Source organism: Rattus norvegicus, chromosome 5 (genome assembly GCF_021556685.1).
Source record: "Rattus norvegicus strain SHRSP/BbbUtx chromosome 5, alternate assembly SHRSP_T2T, whole genome shotgun sequence".
In the NCBI taxonomy this organism is placed as follows: domain Eukaryota; kingdom Metazoa; phylum Chordata; class Mammalia; order Rodentia; family Muridae; genus Rattus; species Rattus norvegicus.
In genome coordinates, this window is record NC_141538.1 from 40,538,746 (window position 1) to 40,555,655 (window position 16,910).

Here is a 16,910-nt window from a genome sequence, read left to right on the forward strand (position 1 = left end):
TGTCTGAGACAGTGCTGGGATTAAAGGCCTGTGCCACCATACCTGACACAGACATTGTTTTTTAGTGGCACAGCCACTAGTAAGGAGCCATTGTTCTTGTACATGGTTCCTCACCTGTGATCTTGGAAGAAACACTAAAAATGCATCACCAAAACAGCAGCAGCAGCACCAGCACCAACACAAGCATGGGACATGGAAATGGGATTAGCTGGGAAGCAGGGATCAGTAAGTGTAGGAGGAGACCAAGAGTATAACTGTGGGTGACTATGTCAAACACAATGAAAGCTATTATTATTCTATAAAATTGTATATGTGAATGAAAGATATGAGAGTCCAGTATCAGAGACAGCCACAAGATCAGGTAATAACCCTGGTGGAAATTCAGCCTTTTTGCACCTGATAGAGTCCTAAGGTGGGCCTGGAGGACTTGAGATTCTGTGATTTGTAAGTCCTGGAATCAGAGTCTGCTGTGGGTACATCAGGGGTGACTGTAAATGTTTGTTTGTTTGTTTGTTTGTTTGTTTAAGGCAGGGTTTTAAGTATACCAGGTTAGCCTCAAACTCTGTTGTTGAGGATGACCCTGAATTTCTGATTTTCCTGCTTCCGTCATCTACAGAAATGAATGAATGAATGAATGAATGAATGAATGAATGAATGTTGGGAGTTGTCACAGAAAAACTGAAAAACTAATAAAGCAGTGTTCAACTGGGCATAGTGTTACATGTCTTTAAGCCCAGGCAAGTTCAAAACCAACCTCATCTACATGGCAAGTTTTAGGTCAACCAAAGTTTATAAACCCTGTTTCAGAAACAAATACAAAATAATGATGATGTAATTTTCAGATCTTTACTAGTTATATAAATTGTCTAGTACAAAGTGTGGCATGCAAGTTTATTACTTAGTTTACTTTTTTAATAGTAAGCTATGATCCCATTAACTGTTTTAGCTTTTAAATTTCAGGGTCACAGGAAAGGCAGACTTACAAAAGGGCATCATCACTGCTAGATGGAAGGTTTCCTCATCCTGTCCTTTCTCCTGTTTGCTAGCTGTCATCTTTTCATCAAAAGTTTCACCTCTGAGCCTGACGTGGTGATGCTCAACTTGAATCTCAACACTTAGGAGGCAGAGGCAGCAGCAGGTGGATCTTTGTGGAGTTTGAGGACAGCCTTGTCTACATAATGAGTTCTGGTACAGCCTGAGCTACACAATGAGACCCTGTCTCAAAGAAAGAGACAGAGACAGAGAAAGTTTTCCCTTTTGGGGCTGAAGAGATGGCTCAGTGGTTAAGAGCACTGGCTGCATTTTCAGAGGGTCTGGGTTTGATTCCTAGCACTCACATGGTGACTCACAAGCATCTATAACTGTTCCCAGGGGACCCAGTGCCCTCTTTGGCCTTTGTGGGCATTAGGCCTGCTAAATAGTACATAGGCAGGCATGTAGTCAAAAATACCTACATACATTCAAATGTTTTTACATTAGAAAAAGACAACAGAATTTCCCCTCACCACTTAATCTCTTAAAAAAATCAATTTGCATTCATCCTGTAATCATCTATTTTGATACCTTTGGTGTTCAAATCTTAACGCCAGTGGTTTGCTTGTTCTGATCAAGATCTCATGTAGCCCAGGCTGACTTCAAACTCTCTTTGTAGCTGAAAATGACCTTGACTTTCTGGTCATTCTGCTTCCTCCTTCCAAGTGCTGTAATTATCAGAGTCCCACCAAGTGCAAGTGTCCCTTGCTCTGTTGAGCCCTTCTGTATTGTGTGCGTAACAGCAGTTTCACACTCATTTGCTGTCTTTGCTCGGGAGGCAGGCGGAGAACCAACTTCTCTTCAGCACTTTCTCCTTCGGTTTTGGGGAATGGCATTTAGAAGGAAGGTCTTTTTACCTTCTTCTCTTTAAACTTCTATGTTCACCAAGAAATATGATATCGGGTCCAAATACCTATATGAGAGTGAGTTCTGTCCAACAGCAGTAAAGTGTAAAACAAAGATACTTTTGCTTGTGGTCTTCTTGTTTGGTTTTAAATGATAAATTTAAATTGTCAAGTGACTCAAAGCTAGTCTTCTATTTCATGCCATTTATGTTTTCTGTAACTCCTAGATGCATTTTCTAGAATCATAAAACTTTGTGAAGAAAAACGTGAAGCAGGGGAAATAAAGAAGGGGAAGAAAGGCTGTGCTGTGCCATCTGTCAAAGGAATTACAAACTTAGGAAATACTTGCTTTTTTAATGCCGTCATCCAGGTAAGAGCCATCAGAATGATCTGTCAGCTGTAAGCAGTTATTTGAACTAGTTGACGTGAGCACACACACGCCTGTAGTGTAGACTGTCCAGGCACTGTCCGTTGTTACTCTACCAAGTTCTTCCTGTTGTTCTCGGCGCGGTGTGCTCGTGACCGTGTGTGCATTCAGCAGTGGAAGTCCGTTGTCTTCCATTGCTTCCTTAGTCACACGGACAGACGGACAGACGTAAAGTGCCTTCAGCTAAGCCTTGCATTTTAAATGGATGTGTTTTGCTTCGCTGCATGGGATTTGAAACCTTTAGAGTGTTCATTTCATCGGATCAGAGACATACCATAACTGAATCAGGAGGCTTGACCTTTTCTGTTGTTTAGAACTTGGCTCAGACTTACATTCTTTTTGAACTGATGAACGAGATAAAAGAAGATGGCACCAAATTCAAGATTTCTCTTTCGTCAGCTCCACAGCTGGTGAGTAACAAGTACAAGAGCCACATGGTACCTGTTATCCAAACACTTAATTCTGTTTCTCTAAACTGCCAAATGGGACTGTAGTCAGAGGACTCTAAAACATAATTCTCAGTGTCTCCTAAAAGTAGATAGTCAGATAACTTTTTCAGAAATTATAACTTTAAGATATGCTGTAATTCGGACATATCATGGTTGAAAAAGTACAAAAATATTGAGGCAATTTTTATATGCATATACTGGAAAAAACTAGAGACAAACTTTTATTGAGCAAAGTGTTCAGGATCCTTGTTTTGCAGTAAATGGTAATATGTACTCAAATTTTGTTGTTATTCTTTAAACTTAGAATGAAATGTTTAACATCTGAAGGCTTAAAATATTTTTATTAGCAATTTATTTATTTGGTGTGTACATGCATGCATGGCATGATGCAGGCTGGGGTCAGAGGGCAACTTGTGGGACTCACTTCTCTCCAATGTGGTTCCTGGAGATGGGACTCCAAGGTCATTGGGCTTGATGGCAGGTGCCTATGGCTCTCAAGCAGCCATACACTCTACATAAAGGTTCTTTAAGTCTAGTGTGATGTTGGAATTTTAAGCTAATGAGAAAGAAAGAAAATAACAAAAACAGTCACTGGTATTCAGAAGTTGGCGTAACCAGCACCCATGGTGAGGCCATGTTTCTCAGACCTACAGTAAGGCAACCTCAGGCCAGGGCTCCGAGCCTGGAACAAAATGGGAACAAAGGGTCTGACAACTTGTTAGCACATGTGAAATCAAGCTCCCCTCCGGTTGGCACCTTTCCTGTCTTCCAGGATGAGATTCCTGGGGAAATTCCCTTCTTTGGGGTCCATTGTTTCAGATTGAGTGACACAAGTCTCTTTAGAATACCTGCATTTCTGTAACTGGACTCAGTTACAACATTTAATCCCGTTTTCTATATTTCACTGTTTTATAGAGGAAGGACTCAAAGTTAATATACTTGAGATAATTTAGTTACTGTCATTTAAATAAAGTATAGCTCTTAGATTCTTGGCGGTGTTTTGTTTTGAAATTATGTGTTCCTAACATAGCATTGATCATGTTTTCAAAGGAGCCGTTAGTGGTGGAACTTTCAAGCCCTGGACCATTGACTTCAGCCTTGTTCCTGTTTCTTCACAGCATGAAGGAAGCTGAAAAAGGACCACTTTCTCCTAAAGTTCTTTTCAATCAGCTCTGTCAGAAGTGAGTGTGTCTGTATTCTTAATATGAGCAGTGAGGTCCCAAAGTACTAATGTGACATTCCCACAGCAAGGGTTTTACTCCTGCCTGGTTGCTGCATGGACTGTCAAGACAAAGATATAGTATCCGCTGGCCACATCTATGTGCTTATGGAAATTGTCACTATTCTGTGAATACGTGATTGTTCATCCCCATTTTATATGTTAGGAAACAGGCTCAGAAATTAGGTAGCCCACATACTAGGATATGTAAGTGTATCCACTAGGACACCAGCTGGTTTTGTGTTTCGTGAGTTGCTTGTGCTACCTGGACATTTGTTTCTGGGGTAGGGCTGAATGGTCAGGCTGGGGCTAACCAATTCTTCATGACTCAAGACCATTACCCACCTGCGAAATCTGGAAAGCAAATATAAGAGATACGTTTCTTTTGTTGGTGCCCTGTATGTGATAAGTTATTTCTCTGGCAGTGAAGTGAGCCAATTTAAGCCAGATTGGAATATATATAAACACAGATTTATTGGGAAGCCGTGAGATCCTAGTCTCAAAGACAGAGACCAGGGAAGTCAGTTACACTGGGGAGGGAAAAAGAAGGGAGAGGGAAGAGAAAGAGAAAGTGTGTACAGAAAGAGGAGAGAAGGAGAATTTGGGAGAGAACAAAATGTCTAGATTATACATCAAAGAGCCTCTGGGGAAGGGTAACTCAGCCACTGTACCAGAAAGTTCAAGGTTAGGGACTGGGTATGCCATGTAGGGACTGAGGGATGCGGGGAGAACCTAGAGGCCAGGTCTGCTTTGGTATGTAAAATATGCACCTCAGTTTTTGTCTCTGGCCTGAAACCCAGCATCTGCCTTTTGTTGATAATAAATGAATGAGGGGCTGCATAATCATCTATGACTGTTCCCTGCTGACATTAGGGCATTGTTATTGGAGGTGGGGGTTATTGGAGCAGAGTCAAGATATGACTGGACTTTTCTGTTCCTCAGAAAACTAAAAGCAGATTGACCAATGACTCAGCACTATTATAACTGAGCATTTACGTCAGCATGCAGAAGTTACGCACACTCATGCTTAATACAGCATTAGTCACAACAGCCAAGTCACAGTGTACAGAATTAGTTTAGGTGTTGTCAGTGCACAAGTGGATAAAGAAAATATGACTACACAACACAACTGTATGCAGGCCTAAAGAAAACAGTCTGTTATTTGCAGAGAAATAAATAGAACAGGAGATTAAAATGTTAAGCCAAATAAGCCAGACTCAAAATGAAAACTTCATGTTTTACTCATATGTAGACATCTTAGTAAAACTAAGGCCAACATGAAAGTGAAAGGGAAGATTTGGGAAGAGTAAAGGGTGGAGTACAGGAGAATGAAGCATGCACGAGGACGGAAGTCATAATAAAATCAGCTGTATGTACAATGAATGCACACTAATACAAAATCTCACTCCTGACAAATTCCAATGTAAGGACGGATGTTTCATCTTAGATGCAAGCTCACCTTGGAATTCAGTCCCATCTAAAATGAACTTTATGAAAAGAACACAGACTAGTATTAATATAACATGAAACAAATTTACAGTAAATATCTCGTTTGATAATTTAAAACGCGTTGTTAAATAAATTGTGAAAATGAACTACATTTTTCTACTTGAGAAGACTAAAGAGGAGTAAGCTAAACACCACTGAACACCAATGTGATGGCTCTTATGACCCAGAACCTCGTACTTTAAATAGTATTCCTCAGTTTCTCCTAACTAGCATCCACTCTACAACACACTAATGTGTCTGCCACGGAATTAAGTGAATTGGCGTAAAGTTAACATGGAGGAGAAAGCACCATTTCAGTTACTCTTCTGCTAGATAGCTGCAAAGAGAATCTTATGGGAATAGGTCAGAGAACTGAGGCTAAAACCAAATCCCACTGTTACTTGAGCCTCCACAGCTGGCATCACAAGAAGTCGAGATTCCATAATAGACTCGTGCTGTCAATATCAAGCAGTGCCGGTGACCTCAACTAGAACAGAAACAAGAACCCTTCAGGAGTCCTGGTTTTTAAGCAGACCCACAGGGTAGAGATTATTTCTGAACAAAAACAGTAGCCTTGCTGCAGCTCTGTCTTAAAGCATGTACAAACTATTTATTGCCTTCTAAATAACCACTGGAAATGTAAACTTACGATTCCTCTTTCATTCTTTTACTGAGGACTTGAAAACATAATCCAGTCACTTATAAGATTTTTGAAGGAGCTTATATGAGGTACCAATATCAAGAGACCTTCAAACTTACTTTTAAAAAGTTAACATACCAAACCTATGAAGATATTCAGCCTATTTGATAAGATGAACATTCACAGGAACCATGCCTTAGTATATTAATTATTTCCCCACCAATACATCTGACAAATGCAGATGAAGGAAGAGAGGTTCATTTGAGCTCAGAGTCCCAGAGGGTACATCCACCATGGTGGAGATGGAGTGCCTGCTAGACCAGACTGGTCCATGGCAGTCAGATCCTATCATGCAGCTTGGTGGATCACGAAGCAGAGAGGAGACTGGACCCCCAGGGTCATACGGCCAGCCTACAGTTCTCTTAGCCTAAACCCATCAACTCCGCCTTATGTCCCAGAGTTCCGTAACCTCTCCAAAACAGCACCAGCAGCTTGGGGACCAAGTGCTCAAGCACATGAGCCTTGAAGGACATTTCAGATTCAAACCATATCACTTAACAAAATGGATGCTATAAGAAAGAGGCAAAAAGTGATGGAAAGATGGCTCAGTGCTTAAAAGCAATCACTGCTTATAGAAGACCAGATTTAAGTTTTCGATACTCATATCAATGGTGGCCACAGTTGCCTCCAGTTCCAGTGATCCAATGTGCTGTTCTTCTGACCTCAGAAAGCACTAGCACACAGGTAGTGCACACAAATACACATACACAGGCACACATGCACGCACACACACCCCCCCCCTTTTTTTTTTTTTAAAAGAAAGAGGTGAGGGTTTTTACAATTCTCAAAATGTAAGGCCTTGGGAGGTCGCTTAGCAGTTGAGAGCACTAGCTGCTTGTCCAGATGACTGGGTTCAGTTACTAATACTGAGATAGTCATTAGCAACTGTCTGTAACCCAAATCCCCAGGGAACCAACACCCTCTTCTGGCCTCCCGAGTATTGCATGCATATGTTCACAGTGATACATGCAGGCAAAACACTCATGCACATAAAAAGAAAATCTCAAAAACAAAATCGCTCAAGATACTGAAGGAAAATTATGTATGAGGATAAAAGAGTTGATTGTCAAAAAAAGAAAACAAGTTGGGTATGATGGCTCATATCTTAATCACAGCATTTGGGAGGCACAGGTAGGTGGACTCTGAAAGGTCGAGGCCATCATGGTCTACATAGTGGGTTCCAGAATAGTCAGGACTACATGACACATAGATCCTGTCTCAAACAAAGAAACAAACAAAAGAGAAAACAGATTAAACAAGCTGTCTATTGGGTAATGATGCATCGGCCAGTTCACAGTCTAAAGACTTCCTCTACTACAACCATATCACCAAACCACAGAGAAAACAAGAGCCTGCCATACGGCGCAGCAGGGAAAGGTGCTGGCCACCCAACATGCAATCCTAACAACCTGTTGGATCCAATGCACACACACAAGAGAAGACGTGTGTGTTTCACACGGCCGAGAACAAAGCTCACTGTTTAAGCGTGGGGGATAGTGTCTTAAGGCTTGAAGGAAGTCTCTGCACAGTGACTCCAAAGGCCACTCAGGCAGCCAGAGTACGAAGAGTGGAGTCTTACAGGCCACTGGATGTCCGAACTACAGCCACAAAGTAAGAGGCATATTAGGAAATTTGCTTTCCAAGCCAGCCAGAAGGGCTATGTCAGAAAAAGTTAGGATTTCAAATTAATTCTCAGAGAATGGAGAAGTCTGAGGAAGGAGTGACAGATGGGCCAGGAGCTGGGAAAGACGCAACAAACATGAATATGCACAATGCCTGCAAGCTGAGAAATCAAGACGACGACGTCTAAAAGACAGCAAGAGGGCGGCTGTGCTTTACTTCAGACACTGATTAGAGCTGTCCAAAAGGTCCTGTACGTACTCCGAGAATGTCCAATAGGTGGTCAGCAGCTAAGAGCACTTGCTGCTCTTGGAAGTGAGTTTGGCTCTCAGCACCCACACCCCAGAGTCCACAGCCAGCTCAAACAGGGCTTGCAGGGATTTGATGTCCCTTCTGGCCTCCAAGGGTACAGGCACATGTGGTACACATACATAATACAGGCAAACACTCATACACATCCGAACATAGAACTTAAAAAATAAAATTACTGTCAGCCTATGCTCGTAAAGAATATATAAAATATAAGTGAACTTTGTGTTTGCACGTGAACCGTTTTTTCAAGATGACTCCAAATGTATGAACATGTTTCAAAACTTGAACAAACCCAGAGTCTGAATCATTTTTACCTCTAAGCATGTCAGATGAGAGGTGCTAAACTTGTAGTAATGAATTCTGAAGAACAGGGTAGATAAGAATCAGAATTTTTAATCTAGGAGCACTTAGCTATTTTAATATATTTTTAATTTTTATAAATCATAATAAAAGAAGGAAACATGAAAACAAAGTTACTTTGGTCAGAGTTAAAACAAATTTCTAAAGCCTACAATGCCCTAAAACTATTTACCTTTATGGGGCAGCTTGATCTCTGAGCTTCTCATGGACTTTTCTGGCTTTCAAGAATTGAAGAAATGTTATGTGCTGAGTAAATGAAGCATGCCAAACCCTCTCTATATGGGGCCAGTTTAAGTTTTAACAAACTTTTAATATCTGTAGGTAAAATAAATCACAAGTTCCTACTTAAAGAACTGTCTTCCTTCACACCTCAGAACCGAACTGAACTAGTTTATAAGATCCAGGGGTTACACACAGTAACCTCACACATGATCATCTCAGAAAAATAAATAAGTGAATATTTAAACAATGGTACGTAACAGCCTCAGATCATGTGTACCTGCAGGAATTGTATAGCCCAAGCTATAAAGTATTTGTAACGAGACAGAATTGGCAGTCTGCCTTTGACCCCAGCACTGGGGGGACAGAGGCAGGTAAATCTCTGTGAGTTTGAGGCCATCCTGATCTACAGAATGAGCTCCAGGACAGCCAGAGCTACACAGTGAGGTCTTTCACAGTGCCCATGCACTGCACATTCCCAACAACTGTGGAAAGGTTGTTTTCGCTCCTGCATCTTTGCCAACATTTGTTGGCTTCGTGATGTTAGCTATCTGACTGGGGTGTAACCTCTGTGTCTAGTTTTGACTTGAATTTCCCCGTGGCTAAGGGTATTGAACCCTTCCCCCTGTATTTTGTGGCCATCCGAGTATTGTTTCTTCAATGTTCATTTTTCCATTTGTTTCTGGCCTTGTGCATGTGTGAGTATGTATGTATGTATGTATGTATGTATGTATGTATGTTTGTATATGTGGTGTGGTTGTAGGTCTTCTTTCTTTTTCTTTTGTTCTTTCTTTTCCTTCCTTCCTTCCTTCCTTCCTTCCTTCCTTCCTTCCTTCTCTTCTTATGTAGATTTTCTAGGTACTAATCTAGTAATTTATGGCAATCGGTTTTCCATCAATCCAAAGGCAGTCTCTTCATGCTGGTTGTTGTTTGTTTTTCTGTGAATCATGCAATGTCATGCAATCTCACCTGTTAGTTTTTGCTATTATTGTATAATCTATTGGAAGCTGTCAGAATGTCTTTGCCTGTTTCTTGAAGCATTTCCCCTGTTTTCTTTTAGTAGTTTCAGCATTTCAGGTGTTACATTAAGGTCTTGCCCATTTTGTGTTGATTTTTTTTTTTATAAAGGATGGCATCTACTTTTATTCTTTTCTGTGTGACTACAAAGTTTTCCCAGCACTATTTAGTGACGTGTGTGTTTGTGTTGCGTTGTCTGCTTGCTCAGTTGGTATACGTAACTGTTTCTGTGCTGCTGCCATTCTGGCTTGGTTACTATGGCTCTTACAATACATTGATACACCCAGGACATCCTTTTCCAGACTTTAAAAATTACTAAAATCTAAATATTGGCTATTAGTATTTGTACGCATAGCACTTAACTATCTCATTCAGGAAATCTAATTGTTAAGTCTAGGAGGAGTATATCGCATAGTTAGCAATATGCACTTATATTAAGATTCATTCTGTAACTATGAATATATTTTTCCTAAAACAGGAAGCAAATGAATATATTGAGGTACAGAATGTAGGGCTGGAGAGATGACTTAGCAATTAATACATTGATTGCTCTTCCAAAGGTCCTGAGTTCAATTTCCAGCAACCATATGGTAGCTCACCACCATCTATAATGGGATCCATTGCCCTCTTCTGGTGTGTCTGAAGATAGCTTCAGTGTACTCATGCATAATAAATAAATAAATCTAAGAAGAAGATTCAGAATGTATCTTAATCTTTTTATTCTTCAGGATAAAAAGATAAATTACAGAAGTTTGGATCTGAGTGCTATTTTTCTTGCTGGCTGTATGACTTTGCATATTAACTTTTTTTGATCCCTCATTCAGTGCAGTTGGGGATAAAGGAGTTAAAAGTACATAAAACTGTCAGTACTGTATATGCTAAGCTATTAAGAGGTAGCCATTTGATCTTAGGATATATCATTAGGATGGGCTCATTTTCCCTGGAAGAAGAATAGAATTTTGTCTGTTTAATTGAAAAGTAGCAAACAGACTGTTAATTTATTTCAGAATGCTCTTAGGCAAGACTGACATATTGCTGATGACCAGAGGAATGATTTTATTCTTGTTTTTCTTTTCTGTTTTCTTTTAAAATCCTAGGGCTCCTCGATTTAAAGGTTTCCAGCAACAGGACAGCCAGGAGCTTCTGCACCATTTGTTGGATGCAGTGAGGACAGAGGAGACAAAGGTCAGATTCTTAATGTTTGTCACTTGTTCTCTCAGGCAAGGGTGAGATTTAGAATCATTTCTCTAATATGAAAGTACAGTGAGAAGTCATTTTATCTACATTTTTGCCTTTCTTCAGTAAGTTTATTTCTTTTATACTTTTGTAGAAAAGTACGAGGCCATTTTTTCTTAATGTTTCTCAGCTTTGTTTTTTTTTTTTTTTTTTTTTTTCCTTTTTCTTTTTTTTTTGGAGCTGGGGACCGAACCCAGGGCCTTGCATTTGCTAGGCAAGCGCTCTACCACTGAGGTAAATCCCCAACCCCGTCTTTCAGCTTTTAAAATAAATCGAACACAATAATTCAAAGTAGCTTAGAGATAAACCTCACTGTGTTGCAAATTCCTAGTCGCAGATACTCAAGAGACTGACGAAGGATTTCTTGGACCCAGGAGTTTATAGTGAGATCTCCATCAAGGAGGATAGCCAGGAGTGGTGGTGCAAGCTTTTAATCCCAGCGCACAGGAGGCCAAGTCAGGCAGACCTCTGTGAGTTGGAGGCCAGCCATGAGACCCTGTCTCACTAAGGAACAGAGGGAAGGTGGGAGGGAGAAAAAGGAGGGAGAAAAAGAAAGAAAAAGACAAAAGAGAAGGGTAGAAATGTTGTCTGGAATATTGAGGCCAAGGAGATAAACCCAAGGGCTACACCTCCTGGAAAATGAACAACAGTCTGGAGCATGTCCTCCTTATCCCCCCATTCTCCTCTCCTCTAGCTACTGTCTCTGGCTCTTAGAAGGTTTTCATTTCTGTCAGAAGCCTGAGCAGTGTTTGCTTCTCCTGCTGGAAGTCAGTCGGCTCATGGTCATCGTAATTGGCACACTTGAGTTTCACATGTGCAAAACCTAAACTGACTGCTATGATTTGGGATTCTCAGAGTAGGCCTTCATCGCCTCCTGCTGGGTTAAGTGCCACACCATGGCTGAGGGAGTAGAACTTCAGCCTGATACGGAGAATCAGAAGCCTTCTTCCAAAAGAACAGCTGCTAAAGCCAGCTCCTGAGACAGTGTTTACTCCAGTCCTGTGCCTTAACTTACTGGTTGTTTATTGGCTTCAATGTGAAGTTGGTGAGAATTAACTTTTGGGGGATTCCATGTAGATAGTAAGTGATTTATCAGTGAGGGCACAAAATGTTTAAGATGTCAGATATACAGCACATAGTCGACATTGCTATATTTCTGATGTGTTCCCTGAAAGTACCCATATTAGACACCTAATTCCTAACGTCACATGTTAATGATACTTGGAAGTGGGATCTTTTTGGGTGATTGGCTTTATTTAGATCAGGTGTGAGAATGAGGAGGTGGGATGCAAGCAGGCTCCGCACCATTACACCTTAGATGCCTCCTCCATATCAAACACCAAGAGCCTCTTAAATGCCATTCTCTTTCTCCCTGGGTTTTTCAAAGCAAGTCTTGCTAGATAGCCCAGGCTGGCCTTGAACCTGAGGCTTGTTTGCTGTTACAGAAAGAGAAGAATAGACCAACACAGCAGGCATGACTAAGTGCTTGTAGCAGGTGTAAGCCTACCTTCAGCCTCAGAATCATTACCCAGACACACGCCGTGGGCCACTCAGTTAGGTATAATCAGATAACAGGTAAAACCTTCTCTTCTCAAAGTGAACGCACTTCTTAATCTATGTGGTAATATGAAAGATAGCAGTCAACTATAAAAAGTGCTTCCTGCGTAAGGTACGTTCCCCGCCCTCCTTCACTCATCCCAGGGCCATACAGAAGCTGTGCAGGTCCACTTAAAAGCCTGCCTTGTACTGAACCCCCAGTGAACTAGACTGGTGGGGGGAGGGCGGCAATGGGGGGAGGGTTGGGAGGGGAACACCCATAAGGAAGGGGAGGGGGGAGGGGGATGTTTGCCCGGATACCGGGAAAGGGAATAACACTTGAAATGTATATGAGAAATACTCAAGTTAATAAAAAAAAAAAAAAGGAAGAAAATACTTAAAATTCAATAACTCAAAAAAAAAAAGCCTGCCTTGTTTGAACTCTATTAATTTTATTAATTAACTGTATTAATGGCTAGTTTTAGTGGAAAGAGTCAGAGTTCTGATTTTTTTCTTAAAAATTATCTCAGCAAAACAAAAAATGAGTTGATTTCTCCGTTCTCCAAAACAGTATGTGCTGTATTAATCCCTTCTCTGAGGTTCTTACTCGGTTGGGTTCAGCTTTTGGATCCTCCCACTCCCTTCTGTCTGCTTCACCACTTTTATGTGTACTTTGATTTTGAACTCGACTACCTTCTGTTAAGATCTGTGTCATGGTGGCTGGGAAGATGGCTCAGCTCTTAAGAGCACTGGCTGCTCTTCCAGAGCACCCAGGTTCAATTCCCAGCACCCACGTGGTAGCTCACAGCTGTCTGTAACTCAAGTTCCAAGGGATCCAACACTCTCAACACTGATAAATGTGCAGACACTAAACAGCAATGCACATGAAATAAAAATAGATGAATCATTTTTTTTTTATTAACTTGAGTATTTCTTATATACATTTCAAGCGTTATTCCCTTTCCCGGTTTCCGGGCAAACATCCCCCTCCCCCCCTCCCCTTCCTTATGGGTGTTCCCCTCCCAACACTCCCCCCATTGCCGCCCTCCCCCCATAGTCTAGTTCACTGGGGGTTCAGTCTTAGCAGGACCCAGGGCTTCCCCTTCCACTGGTGCTCTTACTAGGATGTTCATTGCTACCTATGGGGTCAGAGTCCAGGGTCAGTCCATGTATAGTCTTTAGGTAGTGGCTTAGTCCCTGGAAGCTCTGGTTGCTTGGCATTGTTGTACATATGGGGACTCGAGCCCCTTCAAGCTCTTCCAGTTCTTTCTCTGATTCCTTCAACGGGGGTCCTATTCTCAGTTCAGTGGTTTGCTGCTGGCATTCGCCTCTGTATTTGCTGTATTCTGGCTGTGTCTCTCAGGAGCAATCTACATCCGGCTCCTGTCGGTCTGCACTTCTTTGCTTCATCCATCTTGTCTAATTGGGTGGCTGTATATGTATGGGCCACATGTGGGGCAGGCTCTGAATGGGTGTTCCTTCAGTCTCTGTTTTAATCTTTGCCTCTCCCTTCCCTGCCAAGGGTATTCTTTTTCCTCATTTAAAGAAGGAGTGAAGCATTCACATTTTGATCATCCGTCTTGAGTTTCGTTTGTTCTAGGGATCTAGGGTAATTCAAGCATTTGGGCTAATAGCCACTTATCAATGAGTGCATACCATGTATGTCTTTCTGTGATTGGGTTAGCTCACTCAGGATGATATTTTCCAGTTCCAACCATTTGCCTACGAATTTCATAAACTCGTTGTTTTTGATAGCTGAGTAATATTCCATTGTGTAGATGTACCACATTTTCTGTATCCATTCCTCTGTTGAAGGGCATCTGGGTTCTTTCCAGTTTCTGGCTATTATAAATAAGGCTGCGGTGAACATAGTGGAGCACGTGTCTCTTTTATATGTTGAGGCATCTTTTGGGTATATGCCCAAGAGAGGTATAGCTGGATCCTCAGGCAGTTCAATGTCCAATTTTCTGAGGAACCTGCAGACTGATTTCCAGAATGGTTTTACCAGTCTGCAATCCCACCAACAATGGAGGAGTGTTCCTCTTTCTCCACATCCTCGCCAGCATCTGCTGTCACCTGAGTTTTTGATCTTAGCCATTCTCACTGGTGTGAGGTGAAATCTCAGGGTTGTTTTGATTTGCATTTCCCTTATGACTAAAGATGTTGAACATTTCTTTAGGTGTTTCTCAGCCATTCGGCATTCCTCAGCTGTGAATTCTTTGTTTAGCTCTGAACCCCATTTTTTAATAGGGTTATTTGTTTCCCTGCGGTCTAACTTCTTGAGTTCTTTGTATATTTTGGATATAAGGCCTCTATCTGTTGTAGGATTGGTAAAGATCTTTTCCCAATCTGTTGGTTGCCGTTTTGTCCTAACCACAGTGTCCTTTGCCTTACAGAAGCTTTGCAGTTTTGTGAGATCCCATTTGTCTATTCTTGATCTTAGAGCATAAGCCATTGGTGTTTTGTTCAGTAAATTTTTTCCAGTGCCCATGTGTTCCAGATGCTTCCCTAGTTTTTCTTCTATTAGTTTGAGTGTGTCTGGTTTGATGTGGAGGTCCTTGATCCACTTGGACTTAAGCTTTGTACAGGGTGATAAGGATGGATCGATCTGCATTCTTCTACATGTTGCCCTCCAGTTGAACCAGCACCATTTGCTGAAAATGCTATCTTTTTTCCATTGGATGGTTTTGGCTCCTTTGTCAAAAATCAAGTGACCATAGGTGTGTGGGTTCATTTCTGGGTCTTCAATTCTATTCCATTGGTCTATCTGTCTGTCTCTGTACCAATACCATGCAGTTTTTATCACTATTGCTCTGTAATACTGCTTGAGTTCAGGGATAGTGATTCCCCCTGAAGTCCTTTTATTGTTGAGGATAGCTTTAGCTATCCTGGGTTTTTTGTTATTCCAGATGAATTTGCAAATTGTTCTGTCTAACTCTTTGAAGAATTGGATTGGTATTTTGATGGGGATTGCATTGAATCTGTAGATTGCTTTTGGTAAAATGGCCATTTTTACTATATTAATCCTGCCAATCCATGAGCATGGGAGATCTTTCCATCTTCTGAGGTCTTCTTCAATTTCTTTCCTCAGTGTCTTGAAGTTCTTATTGTACAGATCTTTTACTTGCTTGGTTAAAGTCACACCGAGGTACTTTATATTATTTGGGTCTATTATGAAGGGTGTCGTTTCCCTAATTTCTTTCTCGGCTTGTTTCTCTTTTGTATAGAGGAAGGCAACTGATTTATTTGAGTTAATTTTATACCCAGCCACTTTGCTGAAGTTGTTTATCAGCTTTAGTAGTTCTCTGGTGGAACTTTTGGGATCACTTAAATATACTATCTTGTCATCTGCAAATAGTGATATTTTGACCTCTTCTTTTCCGATCTGTATCTCCTTGATCTCCTTTTGTTGTCTGATTGCTCTGGCTAGAACTTCAAGAACTATATTGAATAAGTAGGGAGAGAGTGGGCAGCCTTGTCTAGTCCCTGATTTTAGTGGGATTGCTTCAAGTTTCTCTCCATTTAGTTTAATGTTAGCAACTGGTTTGCTGTATATGGCTTTTACTATGTTTAGGTATGGGCCTTGAATTCCTATTCTTTCCAGGACTTTTATCATGAAGGGGTGTTGAATTTTGTCAAATGCTTTCTCAGCATCTAATGAAATGATCATGTGGTTCTGTTCTTTCAGTTTGTTTATATAATGGATCACGTTGATGGTTTTCCGTATATTAAACCATCCCTGCATGCCTGGGATGAAGCCTACTTGATCATGGTGGATGATTGTTTTGATGTGCTCTTGGATTCGGTTTGCCAGAATTTTATTGAGTATTTTTGCGTCGATATTCATAAGGGAAATTGGTCTGAAGTTCTCTTTCTTTGTTGTGTCTTTGTGTGGTTTAGGTATAAGAGTAATTGTGGCTTCGTAGAAGGAATTCGGTAGTGCTCCATCTGTTTCAATTTTGTGGAATAGTTTGGATAATATTGGTATGAGGTCTTCTATGAAGGTTTGATAGAATTCTGCACTAAACCCGTCTGGACCTGGGCTCTTTTTGGTTGGGAGACCTTTAATGACTGCTTCTATTTGCTTAGGAGTTATGGGGTTGTTTAACTGGTTTATCTGTTCCTGATTTAACTTCGATACCTGGTATCTGTCTAGGAAATTGTCCATTTCCTGAAGATTTTCAAGTTTTGTTGAAAGTTTTTAGTAAGATCTGATGATTTTTTGAATTTCCTCTGAATCTGTAGTTATGTCTCCCTTTTCATTTCTGATTTTGTTAATTTGGACACACTCTCTGTGTCCTCTCGTTAGTCCGGCTAAGGGTTTATCTATCTTGTTGATTTTCTCAAAGAACCAACTTTTGGTTCTGTTGATTCTTTCTATGGTCCTTTTTGTTTCTACTTGGTTGATTTCAGCTCTCAGTTTGATTATTTCCTGCCTTCTACTCCTCCT

The 16,910-nt window shown here is 40.9% G+C and overlaps 1 protein-coding gene across 21 annotated transcripts in view; it reads left to right on the plus strand.

Annotated features, from left to right (window-relative positions):
• The window catches only part of Usp45 (ubiquitin specific peptidase 45), a 73,479-nt gene that overhangs the window by 19,797 nt on the left and 36,772 nt on the right, over positions 1 to 16,910 (plus strand). For 15 of the 21 annotated variants that reach the window (XR_015619674.1, XR_015619675.1, XR_015619676.1 and 12 more), the window contains 4 exon segments: positions 2,105 to 2,247; positions 2,619 to 2,714; positions 3,804 to 3,934; positions 10,786 to 10,873. Coding sequence is in view for 18 of the 21 variants with exons in the window: in NM_001395561.1 (NP_001382490.1) it covers positions 2,105 to 2,247; positions 2,619 to 2,714; positions 3,804 to 3,934; positions 10,786 to 10,873 (458 nt within the window). In the remaining 3 variants the exon portion in view is untranslated. 21 annotated transcript variants of the gene reach the window in all.